The sequence below is a fragment of the Drosophila busckii genome, unplaced genomic scaffold, assembly GCF_011750605.1.
Source record: "Drosophila busckii strain San Diego stock center, stock number 13000-0081.31 unplaced genomic scaffold, ASM1175060v1 hic_scaffold_27, whole genome shotgun sequence".
In the NCBI taxonomy this organism is placed as follows: domain Eukaryota; kingdom Metazoa; phylum Arthropoda; class Insecta; order Diptera; family Drosophilidae; genus Drosophila; species Drosophila busckii.
The window spans coordinates 5811-27726 of NW_022872737.1; the positions used below are offsets into that span (position 1 = coordinate 5811).

The following is a 21916-nucleotide window of genomic DNA, read 5'->3' on the forward strand; positions in this document are numbered from 1 at the left end:
TGCTTGGATTGTACTACTAGCCACCCCCGCCCCCTGGCCATTCATTCCATTCCATTCCATTACGTTCCATTTCATTCTGCTGGCTGCCGCTGCTGCTTGTTGCTTTCGCGCTTGCTGCTTGATATCAAAGTTTTGTCCGACGCCCCCGCTCTCTCTCTCTCTCTCTATAAAACTCTTGCTGCATTCGAATCTTTTATTTTCAATGCATTTACAATTTGCAATCTCCCTCTCTTGCTCTTACTCACTCTCTCTCTTGCTTTCTATCGATTGTACAACATAAAATGCATCGAAATTGGTTATTTTCTTCTTCTTACTTTTCTCTCATTGTTGCTGTTGTTGATTCTTTTTGTAGTGTTTGCTTTGTTTTGTTAATTTTTAAACGGTTTTGCCATTTTGTTTTATTTTGCTTTTTTGTTTATTATTGTGAATTCTTTTTTTTTTGTTTTGCTTGGTTTTGTTTGTTGTTGGATTTGTTTACTTTTTTTCTCTTTAATGCGATGTAAATATATGTATGTATTTGTGTGTGTTTTTGTTGTTTGTTTGTGTATGTGTGTAAATGTAAGCCGCATTGTATGTGTGCCCAGAACGTGCTGCTTAAAGGAAATAATCTGGTGTTCTTCGCGTAACATGTGGCTCGCCGCGCCGCGGTGCTGGATCAAATTGTAGGCTGCAAATGAGAAGGGAGCACAGTAAGAGATAAACAGCTCGATCAGAGATAACCGTAGTAGCTTACAATGAAAATTTAAGTGAATCATCCAGTTCCATAAGAGCCGCTTGGTTACCACATCTGTAGCAGTAGTTTGGCGCTGAGAATATTGTGACGACATTGCGGTCATGGCACCAGTTATAGCCCTCCATTACCAGCTGATGTGCACGCGAGACCAATGTCAAGCCGTTTGTATTATTAAATGTTTCCGATATATCCTAAATAGGTGCAATAAAGCGAATTAGTAACACATATATAAATGCATAAGTGCCTGTACATGAATCAATCAGAATGAAACGCACTAAGCAACAAATTAACAAACAAATTGTAAAATCTAAGCTTAATTTGATTTCAGTTAAAGTTAATGCTTAAAATATTACAATATTTGCGTCTTAGAGCTTAGTTTCTTCGCTTGAACACCCATTATATTGCTGAGTGATACTGATAAACAATTGCATCATCCTATCACGCAGCAAATCAAAACAACGAGTGTTGAAATCACATTTAGATTATTGCCGATTCAGCGTCTGATTGATTCATTTACACGCCACTTGAACCACTTTTACCTGTCCAAAGGTGTAGCCGGCACCACGAGGCGAAATACCCCAGCCACCCCTGTCATCGGGATCGGACCAGAGCAGATCACACATGGGTCCCTCATGCGGCACTTCCTGCAAGCGATCGAGAGCGCGTATATGATCCAAGCTATCGATCGAGGGACTGAGGCCGCCGTGCAGGCAGAAGATTTGGCCATCCACCAGTGCCGTCAGCGGCAAGTAGTCGAACAAATCGGTAAAATACTTCCACACATTCGCATTGCCATACTTGCGCAGGCATTCATCATAGAAGCCATACACCTGTGTGATCTGGCGCGATTCGTGATTGCCGCGCAGTATGGTGATGCGCTCCCGATAGCGCACCTTTAGCGACACCAGCAGTGTGACCGTCTCCACTGAGTAGTAGCCGCGATCCACATAATCACCCATGAACAAATAGTTTGTATCGGGCGATTTGCCGCCTATCCGGAACAGTTCCATCAGATCGTGAAACTGGCCGTGCACGTCGCCGCACACTGTGACAGGGCATTTCACCTCCTGCACATTGGATTCCTTGGATAGAATCTCCTTTGCCTGTGTGTGTGTAACAAAGATAAACAAATATTTAAATTAATATCTAGTTTTGTAACAAGTTAATGGATTTGATGAATGAGACATGACAGGCAAAAGAACAATTTCCGGGTGTATGGCAAACAAACACACACACATAAACAAAAAACAGCAACATACATACATTTGTATGTATGTTTATACAAACACACGCACATATTTGTATGCATATATTTATATGAGAGCCTTGGCTGCGTATACTTCCGCCAGACTAGCCACATAGCCAGCCACAGCCTCTGGGGCCAAACGCAAGTATGTTTTTGGCATCACAGCGAGACGCCCTCGGAGTCGTTTCTTTTGGGGCACAACAAAGCGCAAAAGTGTATACACATACATATAAAGTTTTTGGGTGACGCAAACATAACCCCACTTCTATAGGCCCAATCAATGGGCCAATAACGGTGAAATCAGCAAATTGAGTATAATTGATAGCGCTGCTCTTTTAGTGTGAATAACGATATGGTGTGTAAATGGTATATGCGCGTGAGCATTTAATTTGTTTAATTGAATCCAACAATATCGTAGAAGAAAAAAAAAACAATACATATGTATATACAACGCACACACACACATGCATACAAACATTTACAATCAGACAGAACACACATGCAGCCGCTTGAACCTGTGTGCGTTTGTTGCACCCATACATAGATACATATTCTAAGCACACCAACACAGCAAACATTAAGTAATATTTACTCAACGAAAAGTGGCAATTGTTCAGCCGGCAGGGCAGTGTGTGAGGGGAGCCGCAAGGTTGTTGCGACTTTTAGTTTGCCAAACAACAATTTAGCACGTTTGCTATTGTCATTAGGTTAAACAAATCAAATGAAATTTACAATAAAGAAATATCTCTTCTCGTCTAGGCATGTGCATACGCTCGTCGCATTCGCACGCGTAGAAAATGCCTATTGGGCGTCCTGCTTACACGCCAGGCAGCTATAGAGCGGCCGCTTTGCTGTTGGAATTTACCAATATTCCAATATGGCGACGCTAACACACACACACACACTCGCGGCCGCAAGCAGAAGCAGCGCATCATGATTCATAAACGGAGCTCGCAATGGGAGTGAGCGAGAGTGCGATATAGCATTTGCAAAATTACTGGCCCAACTAGAGCCGAGAGGCACCAGGCAACGATTATGAAAATTATTTTTAAATGCGTTTTTTAGGAAATAAGGGCGAGCTGGCGGACCCTTACCTTTTCGCAAAGGGTGCGAACTTGTGTTTCTGTTAATTGATTGCATTCGTTCAACTGCTCAATCCATTGATCCAGATCTTTTGTTGTTGCTTTATCCTCCATAGCAGTTGTGGAAGGAAAAGTCTCGTCAATCTTTGTCGACTCAATTTTGACGGCTTTTGTTAACGACGGGGGTACAAAAAATTAGATGCAGTGAGTTGCTAGCTATGTGTTGCACTTGTTTCTTGAAATTTTGCTCAAATGTTTAAGCAAAATCTCGTTGCTATTAATTTTTCTCTTATTTTTTGTTCACAAAAGCGACGACGACACGAAGTAAAATACGAAGGGAAAAAAGACTAATATACTAGTGGTGGTTTTTAAATTTTCCCCAATACTATCGATAGTAGGCGTGTGTGTGGTGGCAGAACAGATTTCTCACGACTAGAAAGAGACAACCATATGAGTTCTAAGCATGCTCTTTTCGCAAAGCTCCTAAGAAATTCAGTTTTTATATAATTTTATTTAAAAACTGTTACTTTGGTATTTTTTTATGTTCAGTTATTTAGTATATGTCCTTTACTACTATATTGTGATTTATAAAAATATCGATATATAAAACTTTATTAACAGGTCATTAATGAGCACTTACAGTCATATCGATGCTTGCAAAAATGCTTGTTATCGGTGTCTTTATTTACGGCAAGTCATCGTCATTCTCGAAAGCAAGCAAAAGTAAAACATCATTGAAGCCACGAAAAATTATTAAAAACACAGAATGGAAACTCTTTTGGGAATCAAGGGACCTGACTTTGTTATGCTAGCAGCAGATACAACCCACGCAAACTCTGTAATCGTGATGAAAGAAGGTAATACATTTTGTTATAAACCGGCTAATCATCTTGTGCAGACTACCAATTCATGCCGCTTTTTCCTTGCAGATGAGAACAAAATCCATAAGGTTGCGGATAACTTGTTGATCTCGACCGTTGGCGAGTCGGGTGACACCGAGCAGTTCACAGAGTTTATTGCTAAGAACATTGCGCTATATAAAATGCGCAATGGCTATGATTTAAGTCCTCATTCTGCGGCACATTTCACGCGTAAAAATCTTGCTGAAAGCCTGCGAAGCCGCACCCGCTACCAGGTGTTTATGTTTGTCGCTGGGTGAGTGTTATTCGCGTGCATTATTGCGAGTTTGGCCAAAAACTTTTTATATTTCAGTTATGATCCCAAAGAGGGACCCGAGCTGACTTTCATCGACTACTTGGCGACCTCACATTCGTTGAACTATGGAGGCCATGGCTACGGCAGCATGTTCTGCGCCAGCATTTTTGATCGCTATTGGCACGCCAACATTACGCAGGAGGAGGCATACGATGTTTTGAAGAAGTGTGTGCTGGAAATACAAAAGCGTCTGATTATTAACCTCAAGAACTTCAATGTGTCTGTTGTGGATGCTAATGGTGTGCGTAACTTGGAACAGATTAGTGCCAAGAGCTTAACCGATTATAACGCTGCCCAGTCGGCTTAATGTAAGCATTTAAAATGCATAAATAAGTAAAGTTATAATAAAAACGGATTTTTGGTAAAACAAATAGCGCATTTAAATTAAATTTTTTGACACAAATTTTGAATTATGTTAACATTTACCATTCTCAAAAAAGGTTTACACATCGATAAGCATTTGTCATTCACTTAAATCGATACAAATCGGTTTTCTTATCAACGACACCCACTTGTGTGTTTTGTTTTTATTTCACAAGATTAACAAAATGCAAGCGCCACCACCAGAACACTGTCCCGGCGTGGAAAGCGAGCAAGCTGGCAAGGTTAGCGCCTGTGCCGGCTGCCCAAATCAGAGCATATGCAGTGATCCCAGCAAGAAAATGGAAGATCCAGGAAAGGCACTGGTAGCCGCTGCAATGAAAGATGTCAAGCACAAGCTGCTGATACTGTCTGGCAAAGGAGGCGTGGGCAAAAGCACAGTCACAACGCTATTGACACGTTACTTGGCACGCAGCTGTCCCGAGAGCAACTTTGGCGTGCTGGACATAGACATCTGTGGACCGTCGCAGCCGCGACTATTAGGCGCTTTGGGTGAGAATGTGCATCAGTCTGGATCCGGCTGGTCACCGGTGGGCATCGATGACAACGTGTGTCTTATGTCAATAGGCTTTCTGCTGGGGTCAGTGGATGATGCAATCATCTGGCGTGGTCCCAAGAAGAACGGCATGATTCGACAGTTTCTTAGTGAGGTTGACTGGGGCAACTTGGATTTGCTGTTGCTGGATACCCCGCCAGGCACTTCGGATGAGCATCTGAGTGTGGTGTCCTATCTTCGCGACGATTCAGCGCCGCAATCCGCTCTGAGCGCAATTATAGTGACCACGCCGCAGGAGGTGGCGCTGCTGGACGTCCGCAAGGAGATAAACTTTTGCAAGAAACAACGTATACCCATCCTAGGAGTTATTGAGAACATGGCCAGCTTTCGCTGTGGTCATTGCGGCAATAGCTCTGAAATATTCCCCGCTAAGACAGGCGGTGCCGCGGCAATGTGTGCTGAAATGGGGGTGCCATTGCTAGGCTCTCTACCGCTGGATCCGCTTGTAACCAAAGCCTGTGATGCAGGAGAGGACATTACTGCTATGCGGAACGAGACTACTGAAGCGCTGGCAAGCATATGCGCCAAGATTAAAGCAAGCTTTTAATTTTGCAGGGGGTTTTATATAAAAGTGTTGTTAATTAAATACTTTGCCAATTGTTTGATAAAATAAATGTATAAACTAAAAAGCCGTTGTTCCTAACTTAAAAATTCTAAAGTTTGCAATACTCGTACTATTTGAATTCGCAACACTATCTGCCGATAAATCTATAAAAACTTATCGATTATACGAGCTCTCAAATAAAACGCTCGTTTTTATAGTAATTTCAATTGTATTTATTTTCAAGTTTGTACTGAGCTATAACTAATTGTGTAATTTACATTGTGATATCTAGAAATTAATAGGCGCCTGCGAAGACACTTGGCTTATATCCTGGCTCAGCGCTGTGCTTTCCAAAGGCGGCGCAAAGGTAGTGTCTCTGTGAACTGTCTGTGTTTGGGTGGGAAGTTCGTTGTCCTTTTCAGACTCTTCAATATGGGTATTGTTGTTTGTGGGCTCTTGCGTAGTAGTGCGATTGATGTTTTGCTGTGTGCAGCCGGAAGGAGGGAGTTGTTCCGGCGGCTTATTCCGCAAGGTTATAGATTCTGTGCAGTCAGCGACTTTGTAGATGCCCACTAAGTAATTTGATAGCTCAAACATGTTTACACGCAGCGAGACAATAATGAATTGAGCGTTCTTAGTCCGTTCCTAAAAAGAATAAAAAAAAAATGTCATTGTCTTTGAATAGTTACTAAGAGATGTTAAGCTTACCTTAATATAATGTCCCACAATAGAGACGTTCTTAAAGTCTAGCGCAGCATCGATTTCATCCATAAAATACAAAGGTGAAGGCTTATAGTAATGAAGAGCAAAGACTAAGGCAAGTGAGGAGAGCGTCTTCTCACCGCCCGATAAATTCGAGATGTACTTCCAGCTTTTCTTGGGCGGACGCACAGTGAACTGCACACCCTCGGCAAACGGATCCATGGAATCGACCAACTCCAAGTCAGCATCGCCGCCAAGCGTAATCATACGATACATTTCCTTGAGCTTGCGCGTAATAATATTAAAGCCCTCCATGAATTCGGTATAACGACGCTTGCGCACCTCTTCGTATTTATCTCGCATCTCATTACGTTTGGAAGTTATGTCTTCCAAGACGCGCACACGCTCAAAATAGACCAAACGCTTATCGCTAAACTCTTGTATAAAGTTAAGATTAGGCTTCGTTTTGAGCTGCTCTTCGAGCAGCGTTTGCTTATACTGCATATCCTCCAGGTTTTCCGCCTCCAACTCATCAGGCGTAAATGTTTTTAACGGTGCCTGCGGCTCCGCTTCTCCAGGTATTTTATTTAGCTTGAGCGGCTTAAGCGCTGCCCGCCAACGCGGTATATCCGACTTGACCTCTTGCATTTTGGCTGCCGCCGCCTGCAGTTGCGTATCGAGCTCAAGGCGCTTAATGTTGCGTTCATTCTCCTGCTTATTGAGTTCATCAATTTCTTTTTTGACATCTGAAGATTGTGACTTGGCATTGTTAATGGCAGCCTCCGCTTCCTTAAACTTCTCTACCAGCTCTTCTTTGCGCTCCTGCCACTCTTTACGCTCCTCATTCAATTGACGCAGCTTATTCTCCGCAGTTTGTATATTTTCTTTTAAATTAGTGTTGTCGCTTTCGAGACGCTCAATATTGCGCTCTGCTGTAGTCAGCGCTACGTTCATGGAGCGCACATGCGCTGCCAGCTTTTCCAGCTGGCTATTAGTCTTCTTCAGCTTGGCCTCCACTGGTTTAACTGTATCAGCACGCAGCTGCTCATAATCGGCTTGTAGTTTATCGATCTTCTTGGACACTTCCTGCTCCGCTGCCTTACGCTTGTCCACCTGCTGTTGTGCCTGCTCTATCTGCTGCTCATGCTTCTTCACTTCTTCCGCATCTGTGGTACACTTCACCATGCGCTGACGCTGTGTCTCCACCTGCTTCTTTATGCTCGCCAGCTGCGACTCGTGCGACTTGATGGTTACAGTCAGACGCTTGTGCTCCGTCTCATTGCGCTGTATTACATTCTGTATCAATTTAATCTCATGCTCCAAACGTCCCTGCTGCTCCTGGATGTAGTTTATGCGATTTTGCATTTCATCGGCCTGCTTCTGCATTTCTTCCAGCGCATGCTGCGTCCCCATCGAGCTATCAGCCGATTCGGCCGTCTTGGTGCGCACCTGTGTGCCCATCTTGCCGCGTACTTGACGATTACCACCGCCTGACATGGTACCTGCTGTGTCTATGATATCGCCTTTGAGCGTTACGACGCGATAACGCTGAGCGCCATAAGCTATGCGTGAGCCTTGATCCAAATCGTTTGCCACCAGCGTATTTTGCAGCGCCATATAAAATACAGGACGCACGCGATCATCCTCCACTTGCACCAAATCGTACAGACGCGGAACGTTCTCTGGACTGTGGCATAGAAGAGATAAGAGTTTAGCCGACTGGATTTCATACTCATTAAATGCCAACTCACGTTCTGATGGGAAAAGCTTTGTTGCGCCAATGCTCCATGCTTTTTATGGGTATGAAGTTGGCGCGGCCTACATTATGATCCTTCAAAGCCTTAATGGCAGCAGCAGCAGTGTCATAGGTGTCGGTGACAATATTATCCAAACGCCCACAGGCAGTAGATATAGCTACATCATACTTGGAATCGATGCCGCCCAAATCACCCAAGCGACCTAAAATGCCAGGTATGCGTCCCTCGTTCTTTTGACGCATTAAGAAGTCCAGCACCTTGTCATTGGAGCGCTGAGCCTGCATATTGCTAGCGCGTTCATTGATCTAAAGCAAAAGTATATATCAAATTACTATACTATTATTAACAATTAATGAATTAAGGACATTACTTCTTCGCGCAGTTTGCGAGTCTGCTGGGTGAGCTGTCGCTCCTCCTTCGCCAGCTGCTCCACTTCTGCAGTTTTGCTGGCAATCTCTTGCTGCAGCTCTGGCGTCTTAGCTGTGATTTCCTCCAGCTTCTGACGATTCTCCTCCACACTCTGCACGGACTCCTCAAAGCCGGTTTTGAGCGACAAATATTTGCGCGTTTCAGTCACCTCCTCTTGCTTAAGAATCTTGAGCTTGGACTCGTGCAGCTGCAGCTCCTCAGTTGCTGTGTTTACAGCACCCTTGAGTCCTATAAGCTCATCGCTATACTTGAGACGCTGCTCGGTAATGGGCTCTGCTTGTTCTTTAAGCGCGCTTAACTGTTGCTCTAACTCTTCGCTGAGCGTTACTTTTTCCTTCTCTAGACGCTCCAGTTTGTTTTGGCTATCTTCAATTTCCTTCGCATTCTTCTCGGGGAGTCTACGCAACTCTTCCAGTTGATTATCGTTTTTATCAATTTGTGCTTTGTCCTTTTTGCGCTGCTTATTCGTAGTCTCCATGGTGGTTTGCACCTCGGTGTAACCACGCTCTGCGCCCACCTGTTGTTGCTTTATATCCTCGCGCTCTTTGACTAAAGCCTCATAAGCTCTACAATTGTAAGAATTTTAGTTTACAAACTCAACCAGTTTAATTGAACTCCTAACTTACTCAATTTCCTTTTTGATAATCAACTCCTTCTCAGCACGTGCTTGCTTAAGCTCCTCTGTGCCGTTATCATGGGATTTCAGCTTTTCTGCGCATCCATCATGCTCTTTGCTGTACTCCTCCAGCTTTTGTTGCTTGATGTTTATATACTTTTGGGTTACCCAGTTCTTTGTGTGCACAAATTCATTTTCTTTGCGCAAATACTCAACGGCTTCGTTGTACGGCTGCTCCAGATCTTTCATCTCACGCTCTGCCAGCTTGCAGCGATTATGCTTCTCTGTGCGATCGTCCGTTAGCTGATCCACGCGTTGATTTATCTGCTGCAGCGGGCGGATATAACGCACTGTGCCTATAATATCCTCTAGATACTCCAGCATGCCAGTTTCATTCTCGTTTTGTCCTTTTGTTTTCATCATGGCAATGGACTCTACCTCGCCCTGTAGTATAAGAAAGCGATTGTGCTCCAGATCCACATGATGCTTTTTAAGCAGCTTTCCCACATCTTTCAGTTGAGCGCGCTGATCATTTATTGTATAATAGGACGAGCTGTCCGCATTCGCTGAACGCTGCACCACAAAACTAGACCCGGGCACAATGTCGCAGCTGCCGTCACCCTTGTCCTCTACCTGCTCAAAGTGTACAGCGACGGAGCAAGAGCGGCAGTTGGGGAACTTCTTTGAGTTGTGTATCAGTGTGGAGAGCTTCTTGCAGCGAATGCGATTGGCGCGACAGCCAAACACAAACATCATGGAGTCGATTACATTGCTTTTGCCGCTGCCATTGGGACCTATGATGGCAGTGAATGACTGATGAAATGGTCCCAGCTCTACCACACCCGCATAGCTCTTGAAATTCACATTAACAATCTTTTTGATGATCAATCGTGGTCCGACACTCTCCATGGAGCAGTGCGGCGGCACTGGCGGCGGTATGTAGATATCACCAATGCGAGTGCCGCCTTCTTCATCGTCAAATATCATAGCATCATCCAGCGCATCTAAGGCGGCGGCGTCTGCCGCTTCCTGTTGTGCCCTTAATGTTTGCTGTTGTCCGCCACGCACTGGCGGATTGGTACGTGTGCCGCCACGTGATTGGGGCGTACCCATGCTGGGTCGCATTGTTACAACAAATATATTTTTTACTTTTCTTCTTCTCTTTTAAAACCCCGAAAACAGTTATGTTTTCCTCGCGCTAAAAGTACAAGGAGACGCTATGCGAGGGCTGCACATCGACTCTAGGTGTAAAGGTATTCAGCAACTATCGACTATATCGATATTTGAGAATTTAACAACACTTTTTCAATTCAAATGTGAATTTCAAATATGAGTTTGAATTAAACACAAATCGAAAGCGATAAATCTTTATTTTTAGTTAATTTTGTTTCAATTTGATTGTAGTTTTTTATTTTGTTTTTCGACAGTTGTATATCTTATCTGTCCGCTGGTCATGATGAAACTAAATTTTGACATCGAGCTGTAAAAAGTTTCAGAAGGCCTACTAAGGCTAGCAAAATTAGAGAAATAGTGAGAGGGATGCACTTTTTGCTCAAAGAATATCAATGCAACAAAAAGTTTACAGTAATGCAATTTCTTTAGTAAAAGAGAGAGAGAGAGAGAGAGAATTGCTTTCTCCCGTGCCGGCCAAAATAACTAAAAAAAAATATATATATAAGCACCCAAACATATATATGAGCAGCTCTTGTACTCCAACGACTTCAGTTTCTCTTAGTTTACCGTCGCGGTCGCATCGTTGGGTGCGCGTTGAACGCCGGCTTGCGTTTTTTCGTTTAAGTTATTTAAATTTTCGTCAGTAACGTAAACTGGTAATCAGCCAGGAAAAATGCTGAGCCACGGGGAAAATTCAAATGGTGAAACGGGTTTCACAGTCAAGGTCGACGCTACTGTTGCGGCTTACACACAAAACCGTTACAAACTTCAAATGTTATCAATGCACAATCATAAATGGGCACTATGTCTAATTGTTGTGATTTTTGCCAGCAATTTGATTATGTCGTCAGATGCTAACAGCATTGGTAATTTCTCTACTTTTGTTTGGCACCAAATTAAATTTACTACCTGAATTTTGAGTGTGCGTGTTTTAGTTGTTTGTTGTTTTTGTTGGCTAAGTTGTCGTTGGGTGTGAAAGTTGTTGCTCTGTTTGTTATATAATGGTCAACAGGCATTGAACTCTCCACCCGAATGACAGTTTTGTTGAACATTTTCCTGACCCCCTGGTTTAAGTGTTGCCTAAAAAAATTAACTTTCTAAATGCAGCAGCTGCAAGCTCACACACACACATACATGCATACATGTGTTAGTTACATATACAGTCTACAATTGGACAAATCTTGAGATCGCATCTTGCATTTGGTACACACATGCGTCTGCGGTTGCCCAATCACTTGGAATTACGATCTACTCTAGCTGCATGAATGTCTTTCATCTCTGCCAATTCATGTTGCAAACTACTGCTGCAGCGGCTGCTGCTGCCAAATGTTGTATCTGTTTACAGTGGCGTAGAGATAAGAGGGGCTTTAGATTTCTGTGCATTAATCACAAGAAGATTGTATCTATTCAATACTAATTGAACTGAACTGAGCGCGTTTCCTTGCCCATTTTCAAGAAGCGCAAGTTTACTAGAGAACCGCTTGCACCTTACAAGCGACGCCTCTGCTTTTGATCGACATTATTGCGGCAACACCCCAACGCCAAGTCCAGCACTCGGCTGCCGTAGGCTTTTGGACGTGAGCCATTGCTTTTTGGGTCAACGTTTTAATTAGTTTTCTGTGTTTTTTTTGCCCAATAATTATGTGATGCCAAACTCAAACACGAACTAATTTGCAGACAATGCTTCAAACAATGTGAATACCACACATAGTCGTCAGCGTCGTTCGAGCGCCACCACCACGACCAATTGTATGCCGGATGCACGCTTCTATCGAAATCCGAAGCGAGCAGTGCATAAGATATGGACAAACAGCGAATGTGCCAAGTATTTCCTATGCCTGGACAATGAAGTGTTTGAGTTCAAGTGCTCGGAGGGACTGCTCTTCGATGTGGTGCGTCAAATCTGCGACTTCAAGGCAAATGTGGACAACTGTGACATCACGGCTGAAACGCCGGCACCCAAGCCGCTACTAGAAATGGCCGACTGTGCGGACGATTCACAGCTAGGCTGTGCCGATGGTACCTGCCTGCCGCAGGAGTATTTCTGCGATGGCTCCGTGGACTGCCCCGATGGCTCCGATGAGGGCTGGTGCGATGTGGAGCATGATCCAAATGCAGCAGGCGCCTGTGATCCACGCAAGTGTCAATTGCCGCATTGTTTTTGCTCTAAGGATGGCACCCAGATTCCTGGTAATCTGCAAGCGCAGACTGTGCCGCAGATGATACTGTTGACTTTTGATGATGCAATCAACCAGGACAATTGGGAGCTGTTCTCCAAGGTGCTGCTCACCCCAAATAGACGCAATCCCAATGGTTGTCCCATTCGAAGCAGCTTCTATGTATCGCATCCATTTACCAACTATCAGCACGTGCAGAAGCTCTGGAACGATGGCCACGAGATTGCCGTACACTCCGTTACGTAAGCTTAATGTACACAACAATTTGCTTAGGTTTCGACACTTTCCATATCCTCATTGCAGCCATCGCGGTCCCGAGCTTTGGTGGTCAAGAAATGCCACCATAGAAGATTGGTTTGATGAGATGGTAGGTCAGGCGAACATAATCAACAAGTTTGCCGGCGTGCGCATGGAGGAGATACGCGGCATGCGCGTGCCCTTTCTACGTGTGGGCTGGAATCGTCAGTTTCTCATGATGAAGGAGTTTGGGTTTGTGTATGATGCCAGCATGGTAGCTCCGCACTCGAATCCACCACTCTGGCCATATACGCTAGACTTTAAAATGCCACACAGCTGCTTGGGTGCCAATCAGCATTGTCCGACGCGTAGTTATCCTGGTATCTGGGAACTGGTCATGAATCAGCTGGAGGCGGGTGAGGGCGAGTATACATGCAATATGGTTGATAGCTGTCCACCGCATCTAAGTGGCGAGGACGTCTATCGCATGCTTACTTATAACTTCAAGCGGCATTATCTAAGCAATCGTGCTCCTTATGGACTCTACTTTCATTCCACCTGGTTCAAGAAAATAGACTATTTGAATGCCTTCCTGGTAAGCGTGTGTGACAAAGATGTTTCAACTCCAATTAAACTCAATTTCTCTGCAGAAATTTATGGATGATCTGCAGAAACTGCCGGACGTGTACTTTGTAACTAATCAGCAAGCCATACAGTGGATGCGCCAGCCGACGCCCAGCAACCGTCTGCATCAAGTTCGAGCCGTGGCAGTGTCAGCCGAAGCAGCTGGAACCGCATGAGCAGGTGTTGCCAGCTTCCCAATGTCTGTAAGCTGCGTAGTCGTGTGCTGCAAGAGGATCGTTACTTCTACACGTGCATGGAGTGCCCGGCTCAGTACCCCTGGATACGCAACGAATTTGGCCTAGAATAGCCTCATGTTTAGTTTAAGATTTTATATTTATATGAAACATATTTTGCATTAATTTTAGTTCGTAAGTAAATCAACTTCTTTAAACCTTTACTTAGCCTACTGCGTTATGAAGGGATTGGGAATGCTTTCCACGCCGTCCTGCGGACAGATGAGCACCAAAGCAGTTCCACGACAGACAACCAAGCCTAAACTGCGTGTTGAGTCCTCTGTTAGCTTGTATGGCTCGTCTGAGTCGCGCAGATATTCCACAGTGTTGTCCAGCACCAGATTCAATAGCGCATCATAGCCCTTTAGTATACCAGACGCTTCGCGCCCTCCTGCAAACTTTACACGTATTTGCTTCTCCAAATATTTGGACAGATCCAAAATGGATTCTTTGCGGCGTTTTTCCTTGCCGTCGTTGTTGCCACCGCCGCCTGTCTGCGAGATAAAACACAATTATTACTTGCCTCACCTAACAAATTTATTTATATTTACTTTTTTATCTGCCATTTTTCTCAGTACTTTTTGCCGGTGCTTGCTTTTAGGGATGTGTGTCTGTGTGTGAAAGAGCAAGCAATAGTTACTCGATAGTTACCATTTTAGCATACACTTGTCGATTTTACTCGTGACTTATTATCCAGCCGCCACACTTGCTATTTTAGGTGTCATCCCAAGTACACTCCATTTTGTTTTCTCACGATACCAATACCGACACGACGCCTGTTATAGTTTTCATTTTTAACAAAAAAAAAATATATGTTTAATAGCTTTAAAGTAGGCGTGTCGTCAATTTCAAGTGTTTAAAATAAAGTTAAAGATATGGGTCGTAAAAAGAAGAAGGCCTCAAAACCCTGGTGCTGGTATCCTTTTCAAACAAACAAAACCAAATTTTTTCAGCCTCGCTGACTTTGTATATGTATTCGCTGTTCCACCGCACGCACACACACACACGCACACACACATGTGAATTTATGTAATGTCAAGTGTTGTTGGGTGCTGTGTGCCGGAATCGGCAAAGCTTTGTGTATTTTCCTTAACTACTCAACTAACTTAGGTACTGTAATCGTGAGTTCGATGATGAAAAGATACTTGTGCAGCATCAGAAGGCGAAACATTTCAAGTGTCACATCTGCCACAAGAAGCTGTACACTGGACCGGGTTTGTCAATACATTGCATGCAGGTGCACAAGGAGACAGTTGACAAGGTGCCAAACTCACTGCCAAATCGATCCAATATAGAAATCGAAATATTTGGCATGGACGGCATACCTGCAGAGGATTTACGTGATCACGAGCGGCAAAAGAATGGCGGCAAGTCTGATTCGGATGATGATGAGCCGGCGGCGAAGAAAAAAGTTGAATGTGAGCAAAGTTAACATGCACATTTCAGTTTAAAGTGGCATTAGTTGATTATGTGTATGTGTGTAATGGGTAAAATATGTGCTAATGTTGTTACTTTTGCAGTCCCCATGTCTGTGCCTCCGCCAATGATGATGCCGCCTAACATGATGCCGCCACATATGCTGGGCCAGTACGGCATGGGTATGATGCAGCATATGCCGCCTTTGCCTCCCTATCCAATGCAAATGATGGCACCTCATATGATGCCACCGCGTCCTATCTTCCCAGCAATGGCAACTACCTCGGCGGCAGCAGCCGCAGCTGTGGTCCATCATCATCACCAACAGCAGCAGCAACATGCTGCCGCTATGGCACAGCAAAAACCCACATTTCCGGCTTACAGGTGGGGAAAGCATAGATACCATTGCTTTGAGCTTCGCAACAATTTGTACTTGATTTGATTTTACAGCAATGCCACCATAAGTGCTCCACCTACCACAAATAATGCTGGTCTTGGCGCTGGTGCAGCGTCCAACGCTCCGCCCATCGCTGCGACAGATTCACACACTCAGGGTCGACCGCCTGCAGCAAACCCAGCTGGTGGCGCTGCTGGAGCAGTCAGTACAAAGATTATGCATCCAGCCGATGACGCGAGCTTGGAAGAGTTGCGCGCTAGACAACCGAAGTACCTGGCGCGGGTGGCTGCCGCATTTGCCTCAGCGCCTAACATTACCAGCCCCAGTGGGAGCAGCAATCACGTTGGCGGCAATGCCTCATCAATGCCAGCAACACCACCGCCACCCTCGCTGTCGGGCATCTCGCCAACGGGTAGCGCCGCCGCCGCCGCTGCGAACGCAATCGCTGTGAGCACAGCGATCTCCAAGGCACAGGAAGTGAGTTCTTATCATAGTTATAGAAACCATAGTCAATATAAATGAGCAGACGACACGCGTACAAAAGACAAATACATAACAAACAAGCAGACAGACAGTAAGAAAAAAAAAAAAAAATACAACAACAAGAGATTTTACTGAGACTGCTTGACTGGCGTTTGCTACGCATTTAAAGGATTCCATTTTATATACACGCAGACCTTAAGCTCTTATATTTGTTGTTTTCTTCTTGTTGTTTTTTTTTTTTTTTTGTAATTGTTTTTGTACGATTTTCAAATTATTTTTGCAATTTCGAAGAATGCGTGCACAAAACACAATACACACCTAAATGACCGGCATATGGAAACACGGAAATATGAAAACAGAATAGTAAAAAGAAATTAACAAACAACTTTAGCATATAGTATGATATATGTCTGTACAATTTTTTAATTAAACAAACAAATTAATGGCAACAAAAACGAAACGGCGGCTTTCAATTTTAACTAAGAAATTAAACTTTAAGGTGCTATAAACTCACCCACACACAACACGCATAAATATTTAAATATGCATGCACACACACACACACACACACACTTAGACGGATTTCCTGTTGCGCCGGTGTGCCTGCATTTCGAATTTGCAAAGATTATAACAAAATATATATTTTATATGGATCCAAAAATTTTGTTTCTTTGCCAAAGCACAACAATTCACCAAAATTTATTTACAGACCGCCGCATTGGTGGCCGTGGCGCAGGCACACGCTCAAGCACAGGCCGTTCAGGTTGCACAGGTCCAGGCGGCGCACGCACAGCATGTGCAGGCTCAGGTGGCACAAGCGGTTGCCGCACAGCAGCAGCAACAACAACAGCAGCAGCAGCAACATCAGGCACAACAACAACAGGCACAGCAGCAGCAGCAACAACAGGCGCAACATCAGCAACAAGCGAAACAGCTGGAGGAGATTAATCGTGCCGTTATGCTGCAACGTCTACAAGCAGTGCAACGTCCTGTCACAAATCCTGGTGCAGCTGCGGCTGCCGCTGCAGCTGCCGCTGGTCTGGGCATGGTAAGTTTTCTAACTTGGCGCTCGCTGCCAGCAACGTGCTCTACTTTTCTCAACTTGTCTAAAATCCTGAATGCTGTAACTATCTCAAACTGAAACTGAAAAATGGCTAAGTCGTTTATATAATATGTCAACTACAACCATTTGGCCATCTGCGCTTTAGGGGCTAAGTCTAGTTATGCCCAGCATAGAGTCACTCATATATCAGAAATGCTCTTCATCACCTACGTAATCATCAATACTAGCTATCTTTATTGAAAAACTGATCGACAACAACATTTTTTTTTTATTGTTTTATAAATGTTTATAATGTAACTAACATACAGAGTGGATTTTGGTTAAGATTTTTATTTGCCAAAACTTATTTTTCTAATCTTTGCTATCATTTAATTTTTGACAGCTGTAAAATATTACGCTCGATTTAGGTCTCATTTTTTTATTTAGCTATACATATAAATATGTTTTCATAGGCATTTGTTGTCGATCACCTTGATTTTCTCTATGCTTAGCATTTCAATCAACATACACAAAATGTCCAACTCTAACTATTCAAATATCTAAAACCAGCTCTAGCATAGACTTAACTCTACATATATGTACATATGTAGTCTAAATATATATTTAAACCGATGGAAATTGTTTACATTCTTTAGTTTATTTTATTTTTTTTTAATATAAATGTTGCAGTAACAAAATTAAAAGTTAACATTATAATAATTGCAGTGCAGTACAGTTGAGTGTTGATAAACAATTGCCAGCAATTGCAGGGCCGACAAAGAGTTGTAATAACTACAGTATGTATTTTTGTACACTTCACTTTCCATATATATAAATGTATAAAAACAAATATATAACAAAAATTAGCACAATATGCAAAAGCGAAATTCTGAAAGATAAGTAAAAGCCAAAACTTCCATTATAAATATTGATATGTATACATAAATATTCGTAATCATCGTACTCGTACTTACTATGCAAGTATTATTCGTAGTAGTCTAAGCAAGTTACTTCTGCTCTCCCATCTCACCCACAACCCACAAACACGCCAATCCACAAGCCTTCCACATCCCACAGTTCCTATCAAAAGCATTGCCTTATCATCACCAGCTCACAGCTCTTTTAATCCCCAATGTTCTCCCAATTGATAAACGGCTATGATATACATATAGAGAAAAAAGAACAAAAAAGAAAGTTCCGATTAGTACGTACTGCCTTGCAAGTGCATTAACGTTAAACATAATACGTTTACTTTAATAACGTTAACGTAATGTTGAGAGTTGTTAACTATGCAAGCCATGTAAGTACATTTCCATTCAATTATAATTCTTATAAAATTACTTTGAATTTGTCGTAATGGTTGCTGCGTTGGTTGGTTAATGATTGATTGATTGATTGGTTGGTTGATTGATTCACAAACACACATACACGCCCACACAACAAGACTATCAATACGATTCCTATCTAAATGTTTTTCATCTGTGTATATTGCATTTAAATATCATACTTTCATTTTTCTTTGTGTCTCTCATCTAAACACTATATATACCATATATACATGTATGTACAAGCGCATAACTATTAGTAACTTATAATTATTTACTTTATTTGTTTTTTTGTTGATAACACTAAAATCTCCTACTGTCTACCGAATCGTACAAAGAGCTGAACAAATTTAGGTATACTGGGTGTTCAGCTCTTTAAGCACTTACTAACTTACCATAGCCATTCACTCAAAGCTTTTGAAACACACCACACGCCCAACATTTTGCCATTCTAACAAAATTTAGATTTGGAACTTGAGCCTGGTTAGTAAACAAAACTATTACTTTTCCATATAAAACTTAGCATATATTTTTTTATTACTTTACGAAAGTTTCAAAAGAATATAACTTTTGTGTTTTGAACTCAAGATCGCAGCGTTACGATCTTAACACTCCCCCAAAAAAACTCCCTACATCGTCGTCAGTTCAGTTTTCGAATTGTAAGTACGTTTCCTTTTTTTAAACAATTTAATTTTTAATTGTCTGCATATATAAAAATAGTAACTATAACTAATTTGTTTAATTTGTGTATTTTAAGAAGAAATTGAACCAAATGTGTAAAGAGAAAATTGCCGCTTGGTCTTGCTCTCTTTTAGTTGTCTCTACTCTCTCTATCTCTCTCTCATTGTAATTTGTAATGCGATGCAAATGTTACAATAACCACACACATATAAACACTTACAACAAAATACACACACATATCTATTTATACATTAAGTATGCAAAAAAAAAACCAACTTATTATTAATATATTCTAAATACCAACAAAGAAAAAAAATGAAAACAAAACATTATTAATAACAAACTTAGCTAATTTTGTGTACAATGGCTTCGATATACAGACAACCATATGTCCCATAAAAAAGCAATACAATGAATGCAACAAATCTCAATCATGCTCTTCTATATCTTTTCTCTACGCTACACTACGTCACACCACCAACAACAACAACAACAACAACAGATGCAACTACCCGGACACATGCAACTGATGCAGCCCATGCTGCGACCCGGCACCGTTGCCATTGGACCACATGGACTCATAGGTGGGAATATGCTGCGTGCAGGACCAATGCCCGGCATGCCCGCAGGTGAGTGGATCATAAGATAATATTTGAAATCGATTCTTAATACATTTGAGTTTTGCAGGTTTGCTGCCCATGCAGGCGATTGGTTTGCCTGGACTGCCAGCTGGCGCCATACCTATGCCAGGGATGGGTGTCATGCTACCCGGTCATCCCAATATGCTGCAGATGATGCAACCACGCTTTAGATGATGCCTGCCTGCTGCGCCAGCGGGTCTGTTGCAGGCGCCCCCGCATCCAGCCCGCACGTTTCAGCCACGGCCAGCACTGACGTCGCTGCAGCCGCAACCGGCATTGGTTGGTCTACCGTTATCGGTGCTCTTCCACGACTAGAGAGAGCGTCTTCAACGATTCAACGCAGTGAACAATTCAAAGCAATCATAAACAGCAAGCAAGTTGTCATACTCAAGCTACGCTATGCCAAAGCTATATATATATATTTTATTTTTCAATGTATAACAGTTTTTAGACACACCTACAGACAGACACACACACACACACACACCCATACACATAGACCCACCCACACAACTACTAACAGACGTTATGCGTAGTGAGAATTTAATGTGTTTTATATATCTTACTATTCATTTCTAATGCACCCACTGTTAACTTTATAGTTCCAACTGGTTTTCTAATGCTTTTGACTATTGTTATTGTTTAAATATTGTATGTGCATAACAACAACAACAACAAGAACAAAAACTAATACAATTGCTAAAACATGTGTGTGTGTTCCACAAGCGCCCGCATCGCTTCAGCTGTACTTCTCATTGCTGTACTATAAACTGTAGCTTTTAGCCTATCTAGATCTCCTATATTGCGCCTCTATCTCTTCTAATACATTTACACATCTAACTGTATATGTACCATAATCGTTTTTTCTTTAACCTATTAATATAACATTCATATTTGTTTAAATATCTTTCTTTTTCTTTATCACTATATAAATATATTCAATATATATATATTTATTTTTTAGTTTCATACAGCGCTCTGGGGGCACTTACTACTTAACCTACAGAACCGTTCATTTTACAAAACCAATCTATAGCAAAACCGAAAAAAAAAACAAATCCCACAACCAACACACGTACGTACAATTTGTCGTGTCTACTTTTAATATTTCTTGGGTATCTATATGTGCGTAGCACTTAGAAGAATTTGCTCACAACTGTTTTACTCTGTATACTGCTATAAAACCCCCTACTCTACTCTACTCTACTTCCTACCCAAAGTGTCATCTTTCAAATTTGTTGAAACGTAAGTGAAGCACAATCAATCTCTTATATACAATTTATAATTTCTTTACTTTCATTATGGTCAAGCATCTAGCGATGCAAACGCAAAACTTCATCAGCCAGGTATCTACATACAAATTTATTTTCTTTTGTAATACATAAATACATATACTCGTATATATATATATATATAATTGTCTTGGTTATGGTATTGTACTAAACTAAACATATATAAACTCTAGAATACTTTTTGCATATACAACCTAATGTTTCCAGTTACAAATTGCACATTGTTAGTAAGTACATTTTATTATCTATCAACTACAACAAAACAATAGTTAGTTCCTTTTGTTATTGTAGCGCTCTTCCATATACATATACATATATAGTTAACTTGTTCAAACTTCAGCTTCCTTAAATCAAGGTTTAACACACATAGCTTCTTAGGCTCAGGCTTTAGTTAGTTTAAATTGTTGCTTAACGGTCGTCGGTCAGATCTGTTAAATACTCCCTTGCAAAAGATCCAGTCTTAGCCCTGGGCTAGCTCACGCATATGTACTTCTCTATCCCCCCAAGCCCATAACAAAAATTAATGCCTACAACTTAATTATACGTTTAATCAATCATGTCTACTTACTATATATGTATTGTAACTATATTAAAATTATTAACTATTAAGCAATGACAAGTGATTGACTGTTTAGAGCTCCTGAACAGTTTAGCGCAAAATTGATGTTGGACTCTCGGGTCTGGCATATTCGCCGCAATGCTTTATGGGCGCAGCTCGTTCCGATTGATCGAGAGGCGTCCTGTGTTGTTACAACGGCGTGCTTCAGACGGGAGTACCTCACTGCAGTACAGACAACTCCAAAGATTTGGTGGCTATACACATACGCACACTACACTCTACTACCTACACTACACTACACTACATAGTTTTTAAATATGAAACATTAGATACTTTACTTCTACTTCTGTTAGCAACTCTGTAAATACTTCTGAC

The 21916-nt window shown here is 42.1% G+C and overlaps 7 protein-coding genes across 7 annotated transcripts; 4 read left to right on the top strand and 3 right to left on the bottom strand.

Moving 5' to 3' along the window:
- Positions 1–487: 487 nt before the first annotated feature.
- LOC108607840 (serine/threonine-protein phosphatase PP2A) lies at positions 488–3392 on the bottom strand. Its single transcript, XM_017998904.2, has 4 exons — positions 3074–3392; positions 1273–1836; positions 734–924; positions 488–667 (listed from the first exon to the last, which is right to left on the bottom strand). Exons 1-4 carry the CDS (start codon positions 3173–3175, stop codon positions 595–597), a joined length of 930 nt encoding a protein of 309 aa, XP_017854393.1. The 5' UTR covers positions 3176–3392; the 3' UTR covers positions 488–594.
- A 344-nt stretch (positions 3393–3736) lies between these two features.
- Positions 3737–4649, top strand: LOC108607841 (probable proteasome subunit beta type-2). Its single transcript, XM_017998906.2, has 3 exons — positions 3737–3918; positions 3991–4216; positions 4274–4649. Exons 1-3 carry the CDS (start codon positions 3828–3830, stop codon positions 4581–4583), a joined length of 627 nt encoding a protein of 208 aa, XP_017854395.2. The 5' UTR covers positions 3737–3827; the 3' UTR covers positions 4584–4649.
- Positions 4650–4758: 109 nt separating this feature from the next.
- Positions 4759–5818, top strand: LOC108607839 (cytosolic Fe-S cluster assembly factor NUBP1 homolog). Its single transcript, XM_017998903.2, has one exon. The coding sequence runs from the start codon at positions 4825–4827 to the stop codon at positions 5758–5760; it is 936 nt and encodes a 311-aa protein (XP_017854392.2). The 5' UTR covers positions 4759–4824; the 3' UTR covers positions 5761–5818.
- Positions 5819–5986: 168 nt separating this feature from the next.
- Positions 5987–10475, bottom strand: LOC108607838 (structural maintenance of chromosomes protein 4). Its single transcript, XM_017998902.2, has 5 exons — positions 9272–10475; positions 8587–9211; positions 8211–8521; positions 6466–8146; positions 5987–6402 (listed from the first exon to the last, which is right to left on the bottom strand). The coding sequence occupies exons 1-5, from the start codon at positions 10384–10386 to the stop codon at positions 6046–6048; spliced, it is 4089 nt and encodes a 1362-aa protein (XP_017854391.2). The 5' UTR covers positions 10387–10475; the 3' UTR covers positions 5987–6045.
- A 749-nt stretch (positions 10476–11224) lies between these two features.
- Positions 11225–13844, top strand: LOC108608070. The gene is given in 6 exon segments (XM_033294790.1): positions 11225–11300; positions 12112–12853; positions 12915–13443; positions 13499–13600; positions 13602–13655; positions 13657–13844. Coding segments are annotated over 6 exon segments (1575 nt in total). The 5' UTR covers positions 11225–11275; the 3' UTR covers positions 13780–13844.
- A 17-nt stretch (positions 13845–13861) lies between these two features.
- Positions 13862–14390, bottom strand: LOC108608071 (U6 snRNA-associated Sm-like protein LSm7). The gene is made up of 2 exons (XM_017999264.2): positions 14257–14390; positions 13862–14199 (listed from the first exon to the last, which is right to left on the bottom strand). Exons 1-2 carry the CDS (start codon positions 14269–14271, stop codon positions 13876–13878), a joined length of 339 nt encoding a protein of 112 aa, XP_017854753.1. The 5' UTR covers positions 14272–14390; the 3' UTR covers positions 13862–13875.
- A 99-nt stretch (positions 14391–14489) lies between these two features.
- On the top strand, positions 14490–20575 carry LOC108608068 (BUB3-interacting and GLEBS motif-containing protein ZNF207). The gene is made up of 7 exons (XM_017999261.2): positions 14490–14621; positions 14816–15123; positions 15226–15505; positions 15572–15995; positions 16711–17049; positions 19552–19678; positions 19737–20575. Exons 1-7 carry the CDS (start codon positions 14581–14583, stop codon positions 19862–19864), a joined length of 1647 nt encoding a protein of 548 aa, XP_017854750.1. The 5' UTR covers positions 14490–14580; the 3' UTR covers positions 19865–20575.
- Positions 20576–21916: the final 1341 nt, after the last annotated feature.

Excerpts from the sequence above, each read along its gene's own strand:
- LOC108607840 (XM_017998904.2), bottom strand. The coding sequence starts at position 3,175 with ATGGAGGATAAAGCAACAACAAAAGATCTGGATCAATGGATTGAGCAG. Across the intron at positions 925-1,272 it reads CCGGCTACACCTTTGGACAG|GATATATCGGAAACATTTAA; the intron begins GTAAAAGTGGTT and ends GCACCTATTTAG. Across the intron at positions 668-733 it reads GATTCACTTAAATTTTCATT|CCTACAATTTGATCCAGCAC; the intron begins GTAAGCTACTAC and ends TCTCATTTGCAG.
- LOC108607841 (XM_017998906.2), top strand. The coding sequence starts at position 3,828 with ATGGAAACTCTTTTGGGAATCAAGGGACCTGACTTTGTTATGCTAGCA. Across the intron at positions 3,919-3,990 it reads TGTAATCGTGATGAAAGAAG|ATGAGAACAAAATCCATAAG; the intron begins GTAATACATTTT and ends TTTTCCTTGCAG. Across the intron at positions 4,217-4,273 it reads GTGTTTATGTTTGTCGCTGG|TTATGATCCCAAAGAGGGAC; the intron begins GTGAGTGTTATT and ends TTTATATTTCAG.
- LOC108607839 (XM_017998903.2), top strand. The coding sequence starts at position 4,825 with ATGCAAGCGCCACCACCAGAACACTGTCCCGGCGTGGAAAGCGAGCAA.
- LOC108607838 (XM_017998902.2), bottom strand. The coding sequence starts at position 10,386 with ATGCGACCCAGCATGGGTACGCCCCAATCACGTGGCGGCACACGTACC. Across the intron at positions 8,147-8,210 it reads AAAGCTTTTCCCATCAGAAC|TCCAGAGAACGTTCCGCGTC; the intron begins GTGAGTTGGCAT and ends TCTATGCCACAG. Across the intron at positions 6,403-6,465 it reads TTGTGGGACATTATATTAAG|GAACGGACTAAGAACGCTCA; the intron begins GTAAGCTTAACA and ends TATTCTTTTTAG.
- LOC108608068 (XM_017999261.2), top strand. The coding sequence starts at position 14,581 with ATGGGTCGTAAAAAGAAGAAGGCCTCAAAACCCTGGTGCTG. Across the intron at positions 15,124-15,225 it reads GGCGAAGAAAAAAGTTGAAT|TCCCCATGTCTGTGCCTCCG; the intron begins GTGAGCAAAGTT and ends TTACTTTTGCAG. Across the intron at positions 15,506-15,571 it reads CCCACATTTCCGGCTTACAG|CAATGCCACCATAAGTGCTC; the intron begins GTGGGGAAAGCA and ends TTGATTTTACAG.